This window comes from Euprymna scolopes, chromosome 19 (genome assembly GCF_053919585.1).
Source record: "Euprymna scolopes isolate OS-2025 chromosome 19, ASM5391958v1, whole genome shotgun sequence".
Taxonomy (NCBI): domain Eukaryota; kingdom Metazoa; phylum Mollusca; class Cephalopoda; order Sepiida; family Sepiolidae; genus Euprymna; species Euprymna scolopes.
The window spans coordinates 91,309,052-91,326,803 of record NC_136500.1 but is presented as its reverse complement, the minus strand read 5'-3'; the positions used below and the strand labels follow the sequence as shown (position 1 = coordinate 91,326,803).

General features: G+C 34.7%; 2 protein-coding genes across 2 annotated transcripts in view; one reads left to right on the top strand and one right to left on the bottom strand.

Annotated features, from left to right (window-relative positions):
* LOC145239833 (putative methyltransferase-like protein 25) overlaps positions 1–17,752 on the bottom strand; it is a 103,178-nt gene that overhangs the window by 30,886 nt on the left and 54,540 nt on the right. The gene's annotated exons all lie outside the window — the stretch shown is intronic.
* The window catches only part of LOC145239831 (transmembrane protein 141-like), a 34,515-nt gene that overhangs the window by 1,140 nt on the left and 15,623 nt on the right, over positions 1–17,752 (top strand). The window contains exon 2 of the mRNA XM_080103370.1: positions 14,332–14,398. Coding sequence (XP_079959496.1) covers positions 14,332–14,398 — 67 coding nt within the window. The remainder of the gene's footprint in view (positions 1–14,331; positions 14,399–17,752) is intronic.

Genomic DNA, 17,752 nt, shown 5'->3' with positions numbered 1-17,752 from the left:
AGAGAGTCGGCCGCTATTTTGAATTTTCCAATACATCGGTAAACACTGCATGTTTTTCGAGCTGAAGAAACATGTTAAATTGAATAAAAACATGTGAATTATATCCAGTTTGGTAGAAAAGTAACTTATCTTGCCTTTGATAACATTTATTTGTTATATATTTGTTTTTTGACAACTTTTTCGAATCTATGTGTACAGTAATACAAACCCCCTTGCGCTACAACGGGAACGCCGACCACTAATTTGTTTTTTTAGGGGTATTTGAGGTCGCTGACAACGAATCGGATAATCAAACCAAATTTACCGTTTGCATAGGTGTATCAGAATTTTTGTAGGAATTTTTGACACCCCTAATACGAAACTGCGAATAAAATATAAAAAAACTCGTAATTTCTCTTTTAAAAGTGGGTTGTTTATTTTCTTTATGGATTATGCTTCCAAAATAAACTATTAAAGTTGTTTTAAAAGTAATAGAAATATTTTTTTTATTTTTTAAAAAGCAGTAATGAATTTTACGAACTCAATATTTTTCAATTTTTAAACTTTAAAAATCTATCAAAATTTTTTTATTGATTCTATTTTTACGATATTTTCAGGGTCAATGTGAAATTTTATGCCCTTTCCAATAAACCGAATATAATATTTTAGACAAACGTTTTTTTTTTTTTTAATTCACGCCCATCCCCCCATTTTCAAGTGTCTATTAAAAAGTAAATAATTAATTTACTCACCAAAGTTTTATATATCACAAATTGAAGAGAAAAGGTCAATAAATAATATATTCAAATTTAAAACAAAAAAAAAGTGGTGTTTTTTAGAAATTTACCTGTAAAGTTCGAAGTTTAAACCCTTTATTTTTTAAACCACGTTGCTTGTTTTTTCTTCTTTTTTTTTAATGAAACCTTGGTCCTTGCTCCTTTAATTGAAAAAAAAAAATTAGGGCTTGAATTAAATTTTTCAAGTAGTTATAAGCTTGGAAAGACAGGGGGTCGAATAATTCACGCCTCGCATTTTGGAATGTCTATTAAAAAGTAAATAATTAATTTACTCACCAAAGTGTTATATATCACAAATTGAAGAGAAAAGGTCAATAAATGATATATTCAAATTTAAAACAAAAAAAAAGTAGTGTTTTTTAGAAATTTACATGTAAATCCGAAGTTTAAAACCTTTTTTAAAAAAAAACACATTGTTTTTTTTTTGTTTTTTTTTTAATGAAACGTTGGTTCTTCTCCTTTAATTGAAAAAAAAAAAAATTAGGGCTTGAATTACATTTTTCGAGGAGTTATAAGCTTGGAAAGACGAGGTGGAATTATTCACTATTTTTCATGAAATTTCTGACACACCTACCGTTTGCATGGTATGAACCCCTGGACCCTGGGACTATTTTGAGGTACCACCGGTTAACGCCCCTCCACCGCCCAATGTAAACAGAATTTTTGTGAAATGTTAAACTCGATAAATGTCAGCGCATTCATTACTTACGGAAAAACGGTTAATTAAACTGCAGAAGCACCTGTAAAATTACACAAGTTCTATAATAGAATACTCCCCCCCAAACAAAAAAGCAAAAACATAGTAAACCGCTCGTGAAAACTTCATTTTTTTTAGATCAATTAAAAAGCATTAAAAACTATGTAACACTAAAAAAAAAAAATGAACCACCTTTTTTTTTCTTTGAAAACTTTCTTGTTATTTCAAATGTCTGCTAAAGATTCCTCCACAATGTGATAAGTCACTTCACTATAAGAAAACTCTACTGAAGGCGGTGTAATGGCACAAAATAGTCCCCGAGTCCAAGGGTTTATACCATGCAAATGGTAAATTTGCGACGGGTTGGATTATCAGATTCATTATTAGCGACCTCGAATACCTTTAAAAAACCAAATTACAGTGGTCGGGGTTCTGTTGTAGCATAAGGTAACATTTACCGTTTATAATAATTCCAACACCTATTTCATTCTAAATAATTAAGGTGACTCAACCTAGTTTTATTTCTTGTTTATGTTTATTGTTTTTTTAATTTTCCCAGTTACACAAATATTGTTCTTTTTTAGAATAGTGGCTCCTGCGAGAAATGGTTCCATTTACCTTTGGTTTAAAAAATGATATTACTAGGCTTAAAATCCTGTGACTTTAATTACAGACAACGACGCAGAAAAAGATGAAATTACGATTGTAAATAGTGCAAGGTTTGTTGGGGTTATGTCAACCTCGTTGCAATCTGAAAATGAGGCCTATACCACCCTAGAATTGAAGGTGAGGATGGCTGGATGACAGGGCCAACCACTTCCCTAGACGAATTCATAATTAAAGGATACTCTAACTTTACATCTAAATCTGACCCCCAAGACCGCCATGGGTATGGAATATGTGCCTACATCAAAGATGGCTTTCCATATAGTAGGGATATCTCCAGAGAAGACCCTAATTTACCTTATATGTGCTTCCAGGTTGCACTAGCTTACACCACTGCATTTATATTTGCCCTCTATTGCCCCCACAACAGTGGGGTTATTATCTTTAAGAGCATATCTGAGAAAATTGAGCATATCCTGTCTGCTCATCCTTCGGCTAACATTCACATTTGCGGTGACTTCAATGTCCATAATGTGGAATGGCTGACCCACTCAAATAAAATCGATGACGAGGGGAGGTTCTGTCATGATTTTGCCACTGCCTATGACCTCACTCAGATTGTTCACGAACCCACCCGTGTGCCCGATACTACTGGTCAGTATGCAAGCCTTCTAGACCTTTTCCTCACAACTTCCCCTGAACTATGTTCATGTTCCCTTCTATCTCCTCTGGGATCCTCCGACCATTCTGTTGTAGTAGTCAAGATAAAAATTAAATGTAATAAGTCTTCAGACGTACCTCTCCACCGTACTGTATATCGATACTCTATGCCTGACTGGGATAGCTTCCGTACATTCATATCTGACCTACCTCTGCATTCCATGTTTAAAAAGTATGTGTCCTCTATAGTATCAGACCTGACCGAATGGTTAATTGTAGGCATAGACCGATTCATACCATCCAAAAAATTCCAACAAAAACTTAACAGCCAGCCATGGTTCTCCCCTGAATGTGCTGCTGCCATCATGCACAGAAATCACTTTTTCCATAGCTACCAACGTAATAGATGTACTGAGACTAAAGCTGCTTTCAGGACTGCCAGCAACCACTGTAAAAGAGTAATAAAAAATGCAAGAGAGCTATATGCTCAGTCCGTTTAATCCAAAGTAGCTGAGCAGCGGCTTGGTTCCCACCAGTTTTGGCAAATAGCAAACAGGATCTTGAACAGAAGCATGTGTTCTATCCCAACTATCATCAATGGACCTGAGGTCATCTCGTCAGCATCAGACAAGGCCAGACTATTTGCCAAGAACTTTGCAGCTAATTCTACCCTATGCGACAAAGGCCATCAACTCCCCGTATTTCCTCCTATAACAGACAACACGCTATGCAATATACAAATATCTGTGTGTGAGGTCGCCAATCTAATCAAGAACCTTGATTCCAGTAAAGCAACTGGCCCTGACGGCATTCCAGTTATAGTGCTGAAAAAGCTCCAACCAGAACTTGCCCCATACTTACAAAACTGTTTAAGCGTTGCCTTAAGAAGTGCTTTCCAACACCCTGGAAAACCTCATCAGTATGCCTTGTATTTAAGAATTCAGGTGAAAAGTCATCTCCCTCTCAGTACAGACCAATAAGTCTCCTGCGTGTCATGAGTAAGTTGTTGGAATCCATATTAAATAGAGAAGTAGTCAACCACCTCAACAGAAACAACCTTCTTAGTGACATGCAATATGGTTTCCGCTCTGCAAGATCTACAGCAGATGTGCTAACGGTTATAACACATAGGATTAGTGAATCCCTTCACAAAGGTTTCCTTTCCAGGGCAATTGCTCTTGACATATCGAAGGCCTTCGATAAGTTATGGCATAAGGGCCTACTTCACAAGATTTCCAGCTACGGTATTACTGGAAATATTTTCTCAATCATTAAATCATTTCTCTCTGATAGGTTCATAAGAGTAGTGGTTGATGGGCAGAAATCAGAGGCCCACAGTATTAATGCTGGAGTCCCCCAGGGGTCCATCCTGGGCCCAACCCTCTTCCTGATCTACATCAATGATCTCCCAAAACACATACTTAAATCATTCGTTGACATCTATGCTGATGACACGGCCATCTATGGCAACACATCAAAGACCGTAAATGACAAAGTTCTCTCTAATTTTCTCTCCTCTAATCTTGAGCAAGTGGTACAATGGGGAAGAGGTGGATGGTCACTTTTAATACATCCAAAACCAAGCTTCTATCTTTACATCATCAACGCTCTGATCCTTATCTGGCATCCATTGAAATGGATGGCTCTCGTCTTGAGGAGGCTCCATGTTTTGACAAGCTTCTGTGTTTGACCTTTACTCCTGATCTGAAATGGAACACGTGCATCAGGTCTGTTGCCAAGGACGCTGGGAAAATGGTGGGATCCTTCTACCGCTCCAGAAGATATCTCACTACTGATGCAATTCTCTATCTGTATAAAAGCCAAGTACGTCCACGGATGGAGTACTGCTGCCATATCTGAGCAGGAGTTGCTAAAAACAGCCTATCCTGCCTTGACAGAGTACAAAATAGACTTTGTGGTTTAGTGGGGATGCCCTTTTCTCTTCCCTGCAGCCTCTCTCCCACAGAAGAGACGTTGCGAGCCTGTCTTTGTTTTATCGTTATTTCCATGGCAAGTGCTCGTCTGAGCTCCAATCTCTCATCCCCCCTTGCCAACCTTTCACGAGAAACACCCGTCTGACTGAAACTACTGTCAATAATTTTCCCCACTCTTTATCTGTGCCTAAATCCAAACGTAGATTCCATGAGCAGAGCTTCTTTCTCAGAAGTTCACGACTGTGGAACTCTCTTCCATTTGCCTGTTTCCCACCTGACTACAACTTGGATGTCTTCAAATCGAACATAAACAAATTCCTGACAAACTGCCCCCTTAAGTAAGACACTCTATTAAATCTCCAATACTAATGATTACTACAATACTATCTCATTGATTACTGTACACGCAATAACCCTTATCCCTGAGTGGCCTCCAGGCCTTGATGATAAGTGGTGACCCCCATGTAAAAAAAAAAAAAAGTAAAAATGGTACATATGTATAAATAGGAAAAAATGGCACATATGTATAAATAGGAAAAATGGCACATATGTTTACTGTTTTTTTAATTTTCCCAATTACACAAATTTTGTTCTTTTCTAGAATAGTGGCTCATCCGAGAAATGGTCCCATTTACATTTCACTCAAAATATAAAAAAAAATGGCACATGGGAAAAATGTAGATGAAAATCTAATAATTTTTATCAAAATCTAGGATACATAATAATACATAAAGGTATAACATTAGAAAAGTTTATTAAATTAAAAAAGAAATTATATCTATATTTAAAAGTGAGGTTTTATGAGTTTATATTTGAGTGGACTGTTAGACCAACCCCTATGATATTTTGTAAAAAACTGGAAACAATAATCAGTGGCAATCTAAACTGCACAAGTGTCACAAAAGATCTGTCAAACAAAAGGAAAGTAAAATCTTCTTTAGATAATATATAATTTATTTGAGTAACCTACACCGTTGGGTGTAAGTTTCCAAAATTTAAAACAGTGTCACAGTGAAGGAAGTAATAATAAGTAATAAAGTTTTGCTGCTGAAAGCCTATGGACAGTATATCTTCCAGTGTACAGTAGCTTTGCTTGGGGTCAAGTTGACCAAAGTGAGCAAGAAGATATCTTTCTTTGTTGGTACCTAGAAACTTCCTGTGACTGTTGTGTGAATTCTAAAGTGTGTGGATATAGTCCTTGAAAGGTTTAGTTATAATGACTATGCCTTGAAGATGGAGTAGTCGTCATGCGACCTAATCCCCTGACAGAGGTTGCTCTCTGCAAGAGAAAAGAAATGTCAGTGTTTATGACTACTATAGAGTTGCAGTTATGTATTAATACATACGGGCAAAAATGGACGAATAAAGATGGGGGACCTAGTTTTGAAAGCAGATTTATCATAATTTTTTTGTATGTTTCCAACTACTGTTATATACTGGTGGTATGAAGATGATGTATATTCTGTATTGTTGTTGTTGTTCGTCTTAGGAAGAGTCTTAGTGTTTCATCGAGAGACAGGGTACATTCTACTACATGAGCACCACCTCTAATTCAACTATAAGGGATTTTTGAATATCTTGATAGATAGACTGAGAGATAGTGTGTTTGACATTTATACATATATGTTTGTTGTAAATCGTCTAGTGATTGGAATGACCGCTGTTCATTTATCAATGAATAACGAGACACTTTGTTATAAACAAACTTGGTTTATTTAACAAACATTCATATATACACAATATGGCGGTGGAGGTGGTGGTAGAAGAGGTGTAGGTTGCGAACGTGACAGGTAGTTCCTCGTCCGTCTGTCTCTCGTTCCCCGTCTCCGCATTTCTCTGCCTTGTTTTTGTTTACCATCTCACTTTTATGGACTTTCGACCTGGTAACCCATAAACCAATTGACGTCATTGATCCATATTTTGAACAGCCTGGCGTTTGCTTTTTGTCTGACCCCCGACCGAATTACGTCATCTCCAGGTCATCACAATTTACATTAGGTTACATTTTTGTCAGCCTGGACATGAGTTCATTCACACCTTGCTCCATAAAACGGCCTGACCCATAAAACAATTTGCGTCATAGGACCAGTTCATCACAATTCCCGGGTTACATTTTTGTTGACCCGGATTTTGAGTCCATTCGCACCTTGCTTCACCATAACACTACCTTTTGATTGTATTTGAAAGATTAAGGACTAAACTTAATTTTCAAAGGGAAAAATATATTTGTACACGTGAAAAAAAAAACTTATGTAAAATGTGTTCACGGCAAGCTAACCAATTCAGCAGAATTTGGAAGTTAAATAAATTCATTGTAAAAATCCTTTAAAAGATAAATATTAGTTTTCTGGGTCTATTTCAAAGATAATTAGTAAAGTCCTAAGATATTGAATTAAATCAAAAAAAAATATACCTTGCTTGTACAAAAAATAGCTTAATTAGCCCCAGAACCGAGTGATTCTGCTGTTAGCACTAGCACAACAAATGAAAGTTTTGTAAACACGGAATATACGGAAGGCCAAAATTTCAGTCAGTCGAAAGACTGTGAAAATGATGTCATGTAATTAAAAAGGAGGAGGGGGGGCTAGTTTTCTTTTTTTTCCCCCCCCCAGACGTGCATCCGTACATCCCTATCCTGAACGTTAGTATAAGTTTTACCATTTTTTAATTTAATTATTTTTCTATATTTTAAAATTAAATTTTTTGAATTATTGTTCAATATTATAATAAAAATTATGTTTTGCCAAAAGTTTCACATTCATTCAAGCAAGGAAAATATTAAAATCTTGCATATAAAAATTATATGAAACCTGTAAATTAAAAAAAAATGTAGAAGTATTTTTGCTATTATAATTTTTTTGTGTGAAAATATTAAATAAACAATGCTTAATTCAACAATAATATTTGTAGTTCGAGAAATTCATTTTTCTTCAAGTTATATCAAATTCATTAATACAAACTTCAAGTGCTTTTATCATAATGTTCCTGTAAAAAGTAAATAATCTTTTTTAATTGTTACATTTTACGATGCTTTATTTTCATAAAAAAAGCAAAATAAATTCAATTTTATTTTTACTACTGAAAACCATAATTTGGGTAATGGTATTTTTTTTTTCAAACAAAATAATACATTTTCACTAAGATTTAAATAAAAATAATGGGTTCAATATATTTCATAATCATTATTTGATAAATACTGAAAATTTCATTAAAATTGGTTAATTTCCTAATTTTTGGTGAATTTTTAAGTAAAGGGAGGGGTCAAAATGTTTATACATTTTGAGCATTGGCATTCATTTTGCACGTACCTATGTATTGAGGTGCATGCTTGGAGTCGCTTGAAAAAAGGTTAGAAGCCACTGCTTTATATTCTTGACTTTTATCATTGTTTTCCTTATTCATGCACCTGTGTGATTGTTACCATGTACCAAGAGTCGGCACGCCTTCCACTATTATTTAAGACTTGCCATCAACAAAGCAAACAGATGAAAGTATTGTTTCTAATGAAAGTATTAATTGTTTCTTATGATTAATAATTGGCTTGTTGTATTATTCTTTATGCCAGATTGTTTTGTCACTGGCCTTCATGTCGCATAGTGACTTAATTTACTTCTTTTTTAACCTTATTCTTGAGTGAACTTTGATAAGGGGTGATTTGTTAGCGTATGAAAAAAAATTTCTTTGTTTCATTGGCAATTTGGTTTACTTTTTACAGCAATTCATAGCAAGTATATTTTCCAGTCACAGTCTGGCAAAATGTTCAGTTTCAAGTTTTCCCTTTTTATTCATATACTAGCGGGGGTACCCGGCGTTGCCCGGGTGTGGTGATGTGGGGGAGAGGGAAATCAAAACAATAATAAAAGGGAAAATAAAGAATAAGTGAATGAAAAAAATGTTAAAAATGTTAAAACTTCTTTAAAAAATCGGAAAAACAAAAACAAAAAAAAACAACAAATGTGATGGAAAAATAAAAAAAAGGAAAAATAAAGATTAAGCAAACGAAAAAATGGCATACATAACCCTGTTTAAATGTTAAAACTTCAAAAATCGGTAAAGAAAATGTCATTTATGGCAGCACGAACATGCAATCTTAAGATAACGATGCTGTCATGTTAACCATTGCTCCACAATGGTGTGAAGTAACGTCATTTTTTTTTTATTTAAACAAATTCAAGAAAGAACGTTTTTCGTGCATGCATGTTTGGCTAAATTGTCATGAAGGAACGATTTTTTGCTACCCTCCCTTATTGTGAACATGTATTTCTATAGGAAATAATTGACCGTTTTTTTCTAATTCTCACATATTATTTGACTGAGACATCGCCCTTTTAGATGGTAATGGTTTTGACCTGATTTGATGCCGCTGATAAAAGTTTTAGGTAGGCATGCAAACATACATACATTCAAACAGATAGGTGAGATTTATATTATAGATTTTATTTACTACTATCTTCGAAACAGTAAATATAATAATAAGTTGGTTTTTGGGCCAAAGCTATAAGTGTAGTATCTGTTCTGATGCTGCGCGTTCATGTTAACATAACGAATACATATGTACAAAGAAGACACGCACACACACACAAACACGAACTCAAAGCAAACACACACCTGCAACAAAAATTAAAAAAAGCAAACGCATATGTATGTGTATAAACACCAACACACGCATGTCCAAGTTAATGCAGCTTAATAGTTTTATGGTACACACACAAACACACCCGCATGCAAGCAAACAAAAACAAGCATACACACAAATGCATGTGTATGTGTGTAAACATAAGCACACATGTGCGGAAGTTTATGCAGCCTATTAATTTAATGGCACACCACACAGCAACATGTTTTTTTTAATGTGTAAATGCATGTGTAAAGCATTGTCAATGTGTTTAATGCGATAAGTAATAAGGCAGAAGGTTTCTCTTTCATATGTATGTAATCGGAAGAAGCCACATTGAAATGCAAGTGAGCGTTCGGTTTTGAGGCTGATACCATTAATCTAGAATATAGGAATGCTAATCGAAAACCAGTGTATACAGAAGGGAGACATTATTATTTGTTGTAGATGAAAAGTGGTAAGAGTATGCGATGTGTATGAATTCAGTGGCCAGTTAATGATGGCTTAGACACAGGAAAGTAGGAAAAAGGATAAATTCATGCAGTGAAGAGTGGGGTGGTAAGAAGACTGTAGGTTATGATGATGATGATGGTCGCTCCTAGGAATAAATGTAATGTATTAATATTACGAATTAATGTGTCTATAATGTGTTGTATAGTTAATTAAGGTAATGGCTAATAGTGTAAACATAATAAATTTGTATGTGCCATCTGTTGTAAACCTACAGTATTTTAGTCAAAAGTGGAAAATCTGCACCTCCTTCATTATATATAGGGATATATATATATATATATATATATATATAAAAAGAGAATGATATTGTATTATCTAACTATGTATTAGTTGAATTGTTTGGACTACTGTTCTCATCTTGGTTGTTATTCTCACAACGTTTCAGCTCATGTATCCTCCAACCTTTTTCGGGTGTATCTTGACAATAGTTCTTAATAATTATATCAGTTGAAAAGTTGTGAGAATAACACTCAAGATGAGAACAGCAGATCAAATAGTTCAAATAATGCAAATTACTAAGCCTCATTTAAAAAATTCAGAAATATTTTCTAACCATGTTTTCATTTTTGGTCCCCCGATTTATCGGAGAGGTACCTATGTTTTTAGTGGCGTCTGTGTGTGCATCTGCCTGTCCGTCCATGCGTCTGTTATTCCGGACGATTGTCAGATAATCGTCCATTAGTTTTTCATGAAATTTTTCCACAAATTGTATTTCATTAAATAGATGTGCACAGTAAAAAATTGGGGGAGGGGGGGGGGTTCCCGTTGTGTCACCAGGGGCTCAAAAGAGGTCAAAAATGTCCCAAAATGGCCAAAAAATGACACGTTTTGCCCCATAACTTTTGATTCATCAATTAGATTTTTCTGAAACTTGGCCAAAATGTGGAACCCATTGTTCTTAATATAAACCCAGTATGGGTGACCCTGGAAAAATTCTGGTTTGTGTCCCCGGGGACATTTAGTGCAAAAAACGCCTCTTTTTGTGGCTCTTTTTTCATATTTCTCAACAAAACTTGATCTATCTGACTATATAGTGATTTTTCATGGTGGTCAACTCAAATATACATGTGTTAAGGCCTGAAACTGCACCGTTATCCATTTCAACTGGGATTTGGCATCCCCAGGGGCTCAAAAGAGGTCAAAAATGTCTTAAAATGGCCAAAAATGACACTTTTTGCCCCATAGCATTTGATCCCTCGATCAGATTTTCCTGAAACTTGGCCAAAATTTGTCCATTTTCACTGGGATTCGGCTTTGCCAAGAGCTCAAAACGGGTCACAAATGCCCCCAAATTGCAGAAAATTACAGTTTTTATCCCATAACTTTTGTCCCAGCCATTAGATTTTTATGAAACTTGGCAAAAATGTGAAGGCAACGTTGGCCCTTCACACTTCTCACATTCATCATTTCTTCATTATTTTTTGTGATGTCATCTCACATGCAGCACTAGAGGCGGATTACGAACGCGCGGCTTGTTTCATTTCAAACAACCATTTTCTCCATTTTTTTATACTTTAATAGTTAATCTTATTCATAAAATATTCCAAACATATGAGCATCGTCTATATTTTATTTGTGCCTGAATATTCACTGCACCCACATTCACATTCATCACATTCAACATAATTTAGCATCGCAAGGAATTCTAAACAGAAGACTTTTCTATTTGCTTCTAAGTTTATATTTTAATTTTGTTTATTTCAGCTTACATAAAATCTTTGTGTTTTAATCTGCGTTTCATATTCTCTGGTTGAGAAGCCTTGTAAACTTTCATCCGTTTGCTTTGTTGCCGAATGTGTAATAAGCAGAAGTAACTTTGCTTCTCTGCAATATATTTCCTTCAACAATGCAATTTCTTGCACACGTCATCCGAACTTCTAACCTAATTCTCCAATGGAAAATTCCTTTTTATTGGTCCCCCAACAAAAGGAGGGTGGACCTGTAAATTCACCCTCGTCCGTTTGTCTGTTTGTCCACACTTTTCTCAATAACTACGCCTTGGAATTTTTTGAAATTTTGCACAAACATTAAACATGATATGAGTAAAAAGTAATAGTATGGATTTTCTGGGAAAACTCCGATTGCCCACCACCTAGGGGTGCCTTTTGAGTTAAAATGGCTAAAATTAACACTTTTGTGCTTATTAAAAAAATTTGATGCCTTGGATTTTTATAAAACTTTCTGAAAAGTTGTAACTAACTGATTTCTATATAATATTATTTGTCTATACTTCGCGATAACTCTTGGGTGTACCCCAGGGGCTCTTTTAGGGCTAATAAAAACACTCCATTTTTGGAACTATTTTACCATATTTGTCCAAAATTTTCTGCTTTGTATGTCTATTCAGCAGTTTTGCATGGTGCTGAACTCAAATTTAAATGTGTTAAGGCCTTGGGGACTTTTGGGGCTAAATGGGGGGGGGATAAATGATGGACTTAGTCATTTCTTTTTTGCATGGTGCAGAACTCAAATTTACATATGTTAAGGCCTAAAACTGCACCGTTTGTTCATTTTCATCAGGATTTGACATCCCATTGAGACTTTTGGGGCTAAATGGGGGGAGGGGGACAATGCTGAACTTGGTAATTTAATTTTTTTTTATGCTTCGTTCACTGTGAACTCATGGGAGACCATGCATGCTTCACTTATTGTTACTAAATGTTAGCTTCATTGGTTTTGAAATATTGAACTCTGCCATCTTCATCTTCAAATTCAGTGGTGCTGTCTCTGTCTCTGTGCATTTGGTGGAGCATTTGGTGGTGCTTTGTCAAAATAAGATTGAACTCAACGGAAAGAATTTCAAAATGTCTACTGATACAACTTCTGATTATATGAAGCTCAATCCTCTGCATTTGCATATGCTTGTCCAGGAAATGAAATAAGGCTCTGGATGTGGGCTTGATTCATGCCTTCCAGACTTCAATTTGAGCAGACAATCCTGCAAGTTTATCTTGAACGTTATTGACTATCACATGTAAGGATTGATTAATTTCATTGAATCGGATAAAAATATTGGCCATGTAAGTAAGCATCATAACACACCTTTTATTGTCAAAATGCACGTTGAGTTTGTTTTTGTTCTCTCGTAGACAGATTTCTGCATCCATGCAGAGTTCATAGAGTGGAGAAAGGAATTTCACCCTTGATAACAAACTTTGGTATAGAACAGAATTTCCATTTTGTTTGCTAGAAGTTGGAAGAACCAATGATCTTTGGCCTTCACATGAAAGAAGTTGATCACTTTAACCGTGACATCCATTGCTTTCAACGAATGTGGTTGGAAAATGTCACATGTGGCCATTCAAATTGGAAAATGTCACATGTGGCCATTCAAATTGGAAAATGTCACATGTGGCCATTCAAATTAACAAGCTTGATGAACCTTCCTCTGATGCCAACAATCACTGAAGCACCATCAGTACAGATGTACTTGAAATTCTTCCAGCTAAATCCATTAACTTTAAAAAAAAAAAAAAAAGAAACTACAATGGTTTTGACATCTATTGCTGTCATTGTGGTTGGCACGGCATCGCAAAACAAAAGTTCTTCCTTCATCTTTCTGTCTTTGTCTTAGTGAGCAAACGTGATCAGCTGGCTTTCCAGAGTGATGTCTGCTGACTCGTCTAATTGTAAGCTAGCTTGGAGCGTGTTTTGCTTGATTTCAGAGCAAACTTGATAGCATACATCAGTGGCCATATCATCTATCCATTGGTGAATTGTCATTAGAAAGAAACCCATCTATAGGGACAAGTATTTTGCCAAGATACCATCACACCATAATTCTTCATTCAACATTGTGTTTGTCTGTTGTCAAGAATATGATCTTCCACACAACCACGCTATTCTCTGACCTGCTATAACACTTTCACTGGATGTCACAGTAACTACTGCTACCCATCGGAATAACAGGATTGTTTATTGAGGTTTACTCCTCTAGATCCACCATGTTCTGTCTATGCTGATGTATATTAACAGGGTTATCTCTTGAAGAGTGTGATTCTTTGCCACACATGGACAGTCATTAACTATAGAGAAACTGTTGCAAACTATAACTTCAAAATGGGTTATTTTATGCATTACATGGTGCTGGGTGTATGGAGACCAGCCAAGGACACCATAGAAGACCATCTCAGAAAGATATTACTTTTCTATGTGAACCCTTGAACTCTGCATTGAATAAAAAAAAAAATTGATCTTATCTCATTGTTTCTGTTTTTTTTTGTTTGTTTTTTTTTACAGCACTTTCGCACTTTGCTTGTTTTAATTTAATTTTTTTTTATACAGCACTTTCATACTTTAATTGTTTTAATTTTATTTAATTTTTTTATATAGCATTTTCATACTTTTATTGTTTTAATTTTTTTATTTTTTTTTATATAGCATTTTCATACTTTTATTGTTTAATTTTTTTTTACCTCACTTTCATACTTTGATTGTTATAATTTAATTTAATTTTATTTTTTATAGCACTTTAATACTTTGATTGTTTTAATTTAATTTTATTTTATTTAAAAATTTTTTTTTTTACAGCACTTTCGTACTTATGCTCAGTGTCAAAACAAAGCTTTGCTATTTGGATCTTTTACATTTCTTTCAAGTAAGTTATCATTTCTATCTTTATTGTTTTTTCCATCCCATTTTTTCTCATGCTGATTGACATAATAAACTTGCCCGACTATGCGGTCAGCTTAATTTCGAATGTTAAAGAGAAGGTTGGCTTCATAAGTTTCTTTTTTTTTCTTTTTTTTTTTTTAAACAATGTCTTTGAATTGGAATTGGAAGCAGTTATTGAATCAGGAGAAAATTTTCAGTGATTGAAGTCAGAATAAGAAAAAAAAAATGTTCTGTCTGTAAAAATAAAACTTGACTCTAAATAAATCTACATGACAGGATGAAATAGATAAGAGAGTGCTGTCATTACTAATAGAGCATTAGCACTGTTGACCAAGCACGTACACTCATGAGCAAAAAAAAAAAATGGGCCAAGAGTGAAAGAAGGAAGAAATCGATTTTTCAATATTTTTCCATGAATTTTTGTTAATTTTAACTGAAAATTTCTATTTTGCAAATCATTATTATTATAGCATATAATAATAAGTGGAAAAATTAATCCTAAAAATGGTAAGACCGCATCTTGGTGAGGATATAAAAAACCGAATTGTAGGATTAAGGCAGTCCAAAATGATTTACAAGCAGATTTTTGATATTTTAAGAAAAGAAAATGTGAAAACATCTTTTTCTGTAGTGAAGCGAATTTGTCAAAGGTTCAAAGTCGAATGCTTGGTAAAAGAGAAATCTGGATCTGGTCGCCCTAGAGCATTCACTTTGAAGGACGACCACAGGCATAAATTAACTGTTTTGAAGGATTGAAAGGAAACTTATGTTGACTATAGCAAAACAAGAGCTGGAAATTCTCTTTCTAGATATACAATATCTAGACGAATGAAAGAAATGGGATTTTCTAAAAGGTGTGCAAAGAAGCCATTTTTATCTAAGAAGAACATCAATGATAGAAAGAGATTTTTTACATGTTATGGCAAGAAAGATACAGACTGGTTCAGGGATGTTTTCTGGTCAGATGAATCAAGATTTTGTCTTATTATTGATGCTCTCGATGTTCCCGAATGGTGCAATCAAAGAACTGGAGAAAGATTTTCACCAAGTTGCATAAAAACGACAGTTATACATGGGAATGGAGAGATAATGGTATGGAGAACTTTTACTGCAGCAGGAGTTGGGGAACTTATTAGATGTGAAAAGTCAATCAATGCAAAGGAATACATTCGAATATTAGAAACAGGACTGTTACCAAGTATTCAGAAGCTGGAAATATCCCAGAACATTATTTTTCAACACGATAATGCCCCTACACACACTGCTAAAGTCACAAAAAATCTGGTTTGGTTTGGTTGTTTTGTTTTATAGTATAGCAACCCTTTTTTTAAGTTATTTAATGCCGAATCCAGTTATTTTAGAAATAGTATTCATGTTGCATCCAGTTTTTTAGTAAAAGGTCTTTATTCCTCAAGCTCTTTGCATCTTCAATCGCTAGTTTATAGTGTTTGGTTTGGTTGTTTTATAGTGGGTTTTATCGTTTTTGTTCTCTGCCCTGCAGAATATGAATAATTTTTGTAATGGGAGAGGGAAAAAGATTACAGTATTAATGTTTGGTGTATTTTAAGTTAGGAAACCACTCAGGAAGTGGGGGGAGATAGAAAGAGAAAGGGGAAATGGGAAGAAGGAGAAGAAGAAAAAGATGGGTTGTTGTTTTTGTTTTTTGGTTTTGCAGAACATAATTAAGTTTTGCAAAAGTAGAAAAACAAAAAGCATCAATGTTAGGTCATTTCGTCTCAGGAAGTCAATATCTTCAGACAGCCTGATCTGGTAGCACCAGCCATATTGTGCGAAGCATTCCCAAAGTAATATGATGGAAATGGTAATAGCTCAAAAATTCTTTCATTTGATCATGCCGAAATTATATTGATTACCGTTATCATCAGATCAACAGATCAAATTTGAAAAAATTGGAAAATCGAAATTTTGTTCAAATTTCGATCTTGGATGAACTTTGAGAGGTCAAGGTTATTTAAAATATAAAACTTCATTGATGACAATATAGGCTAAGTAAAAAGTCTTCCCTGCAACCTCACACAGTAGAGACGTTGCGAGCCTGTCTCTGCTTTATCGTAATTTTCATGGCAAGTGCTCAGCTAAGCTTCAATCTATGGTCCCCCACTCGCCAAACTTCCACAAAAAACACTCGTCTAGCCAAAACCACTATCAATAATTTCCCACACTCTTTATCTGTACCTAAACCTAAATGTAGATTCCATGAATAAAGCTTCTTTCTTAGAACTGCAGTGGGGGAGATAGAAAGAGAAAGGGAAAATGGGAAGAAGGAAAAGCGGGAAAAGGTGGGCTGTTGTTTTTGTTTTTGGTTTTGCAGAACATAATTAAGTTTTGCAAAAGGAAGTAGAAAAACAAAAAGCATCAATGTTAGATGCATTTCATCTAAGGAAGCCATTATCTTCAGACAACCTGATTTGGTAGCACCAGAGTAAAATCTGGCCAATGAGAGTTGGAAAAGTGCATGGAGAGGAATGACATATGAGAATAATACGATTGATGCAGGACAGGTTTAGATTAGGTGATCCCAGAGAAAGATTAAATCTGGATGATGTATTCAGAACAGGAGATTGGTTTGATGACATTGAAAGAAAAGATAAGAATGATGGATTTTTAGATGTAGAACAGTTGAGCTAGCAGGGTGTGTTGACAGAAGAATGCCAAGCAAAACGTGGGAGAAAGTGAGAAGGATGGATTGAAAGAAAGAGGGATAAACAAAGAGCTGTCTTGGGTTAGATTAGTTTGAAGGTCAATTTCTAAAAGCCATCCAACATATGCCAGTATGTAAAACGTTTAACCAAATCTGCTGATGATTATCGTTAATAGCAAACATTATTTTTAGAGGGTCCTATCCTACAAGATGATGTTGATTATTTTTCCTTTCTGATGAACTGAACAATTTTTTCTTTTCTAGAATAGCGACTCCGCCAAGAAATAGTATTGCTTAGCTTTCGTTTAAAGAGCATAAATGAACCATAATACTAGACTTTAAAAACCTGTAAACTTTAATTCTAGACAAATAAAAGAAAAGGACAAAATTACTTACATACATAGTGCTAAGTTTCTTGGAGTAACTTTAACTTTATTGCAATATGAAAATGAGGAGTATGTTACGTTAAAGGTAGTGATGATATGAATGAGATTTTGCGAATGTAGGTAAAAAAGAAAAGGTACAAAATTACCTATGGCGTTGGGTCGTTCATGGTTATGTCAAGTTTGTTGTGATATGAAAATGAAAATAAAAGGTTCTTTTCAAAATTTCATATAGATTCCAAAATTTAAAAAAAAAATGCATCTTTTATTTTAATTGAAAACTCGTTCAGAA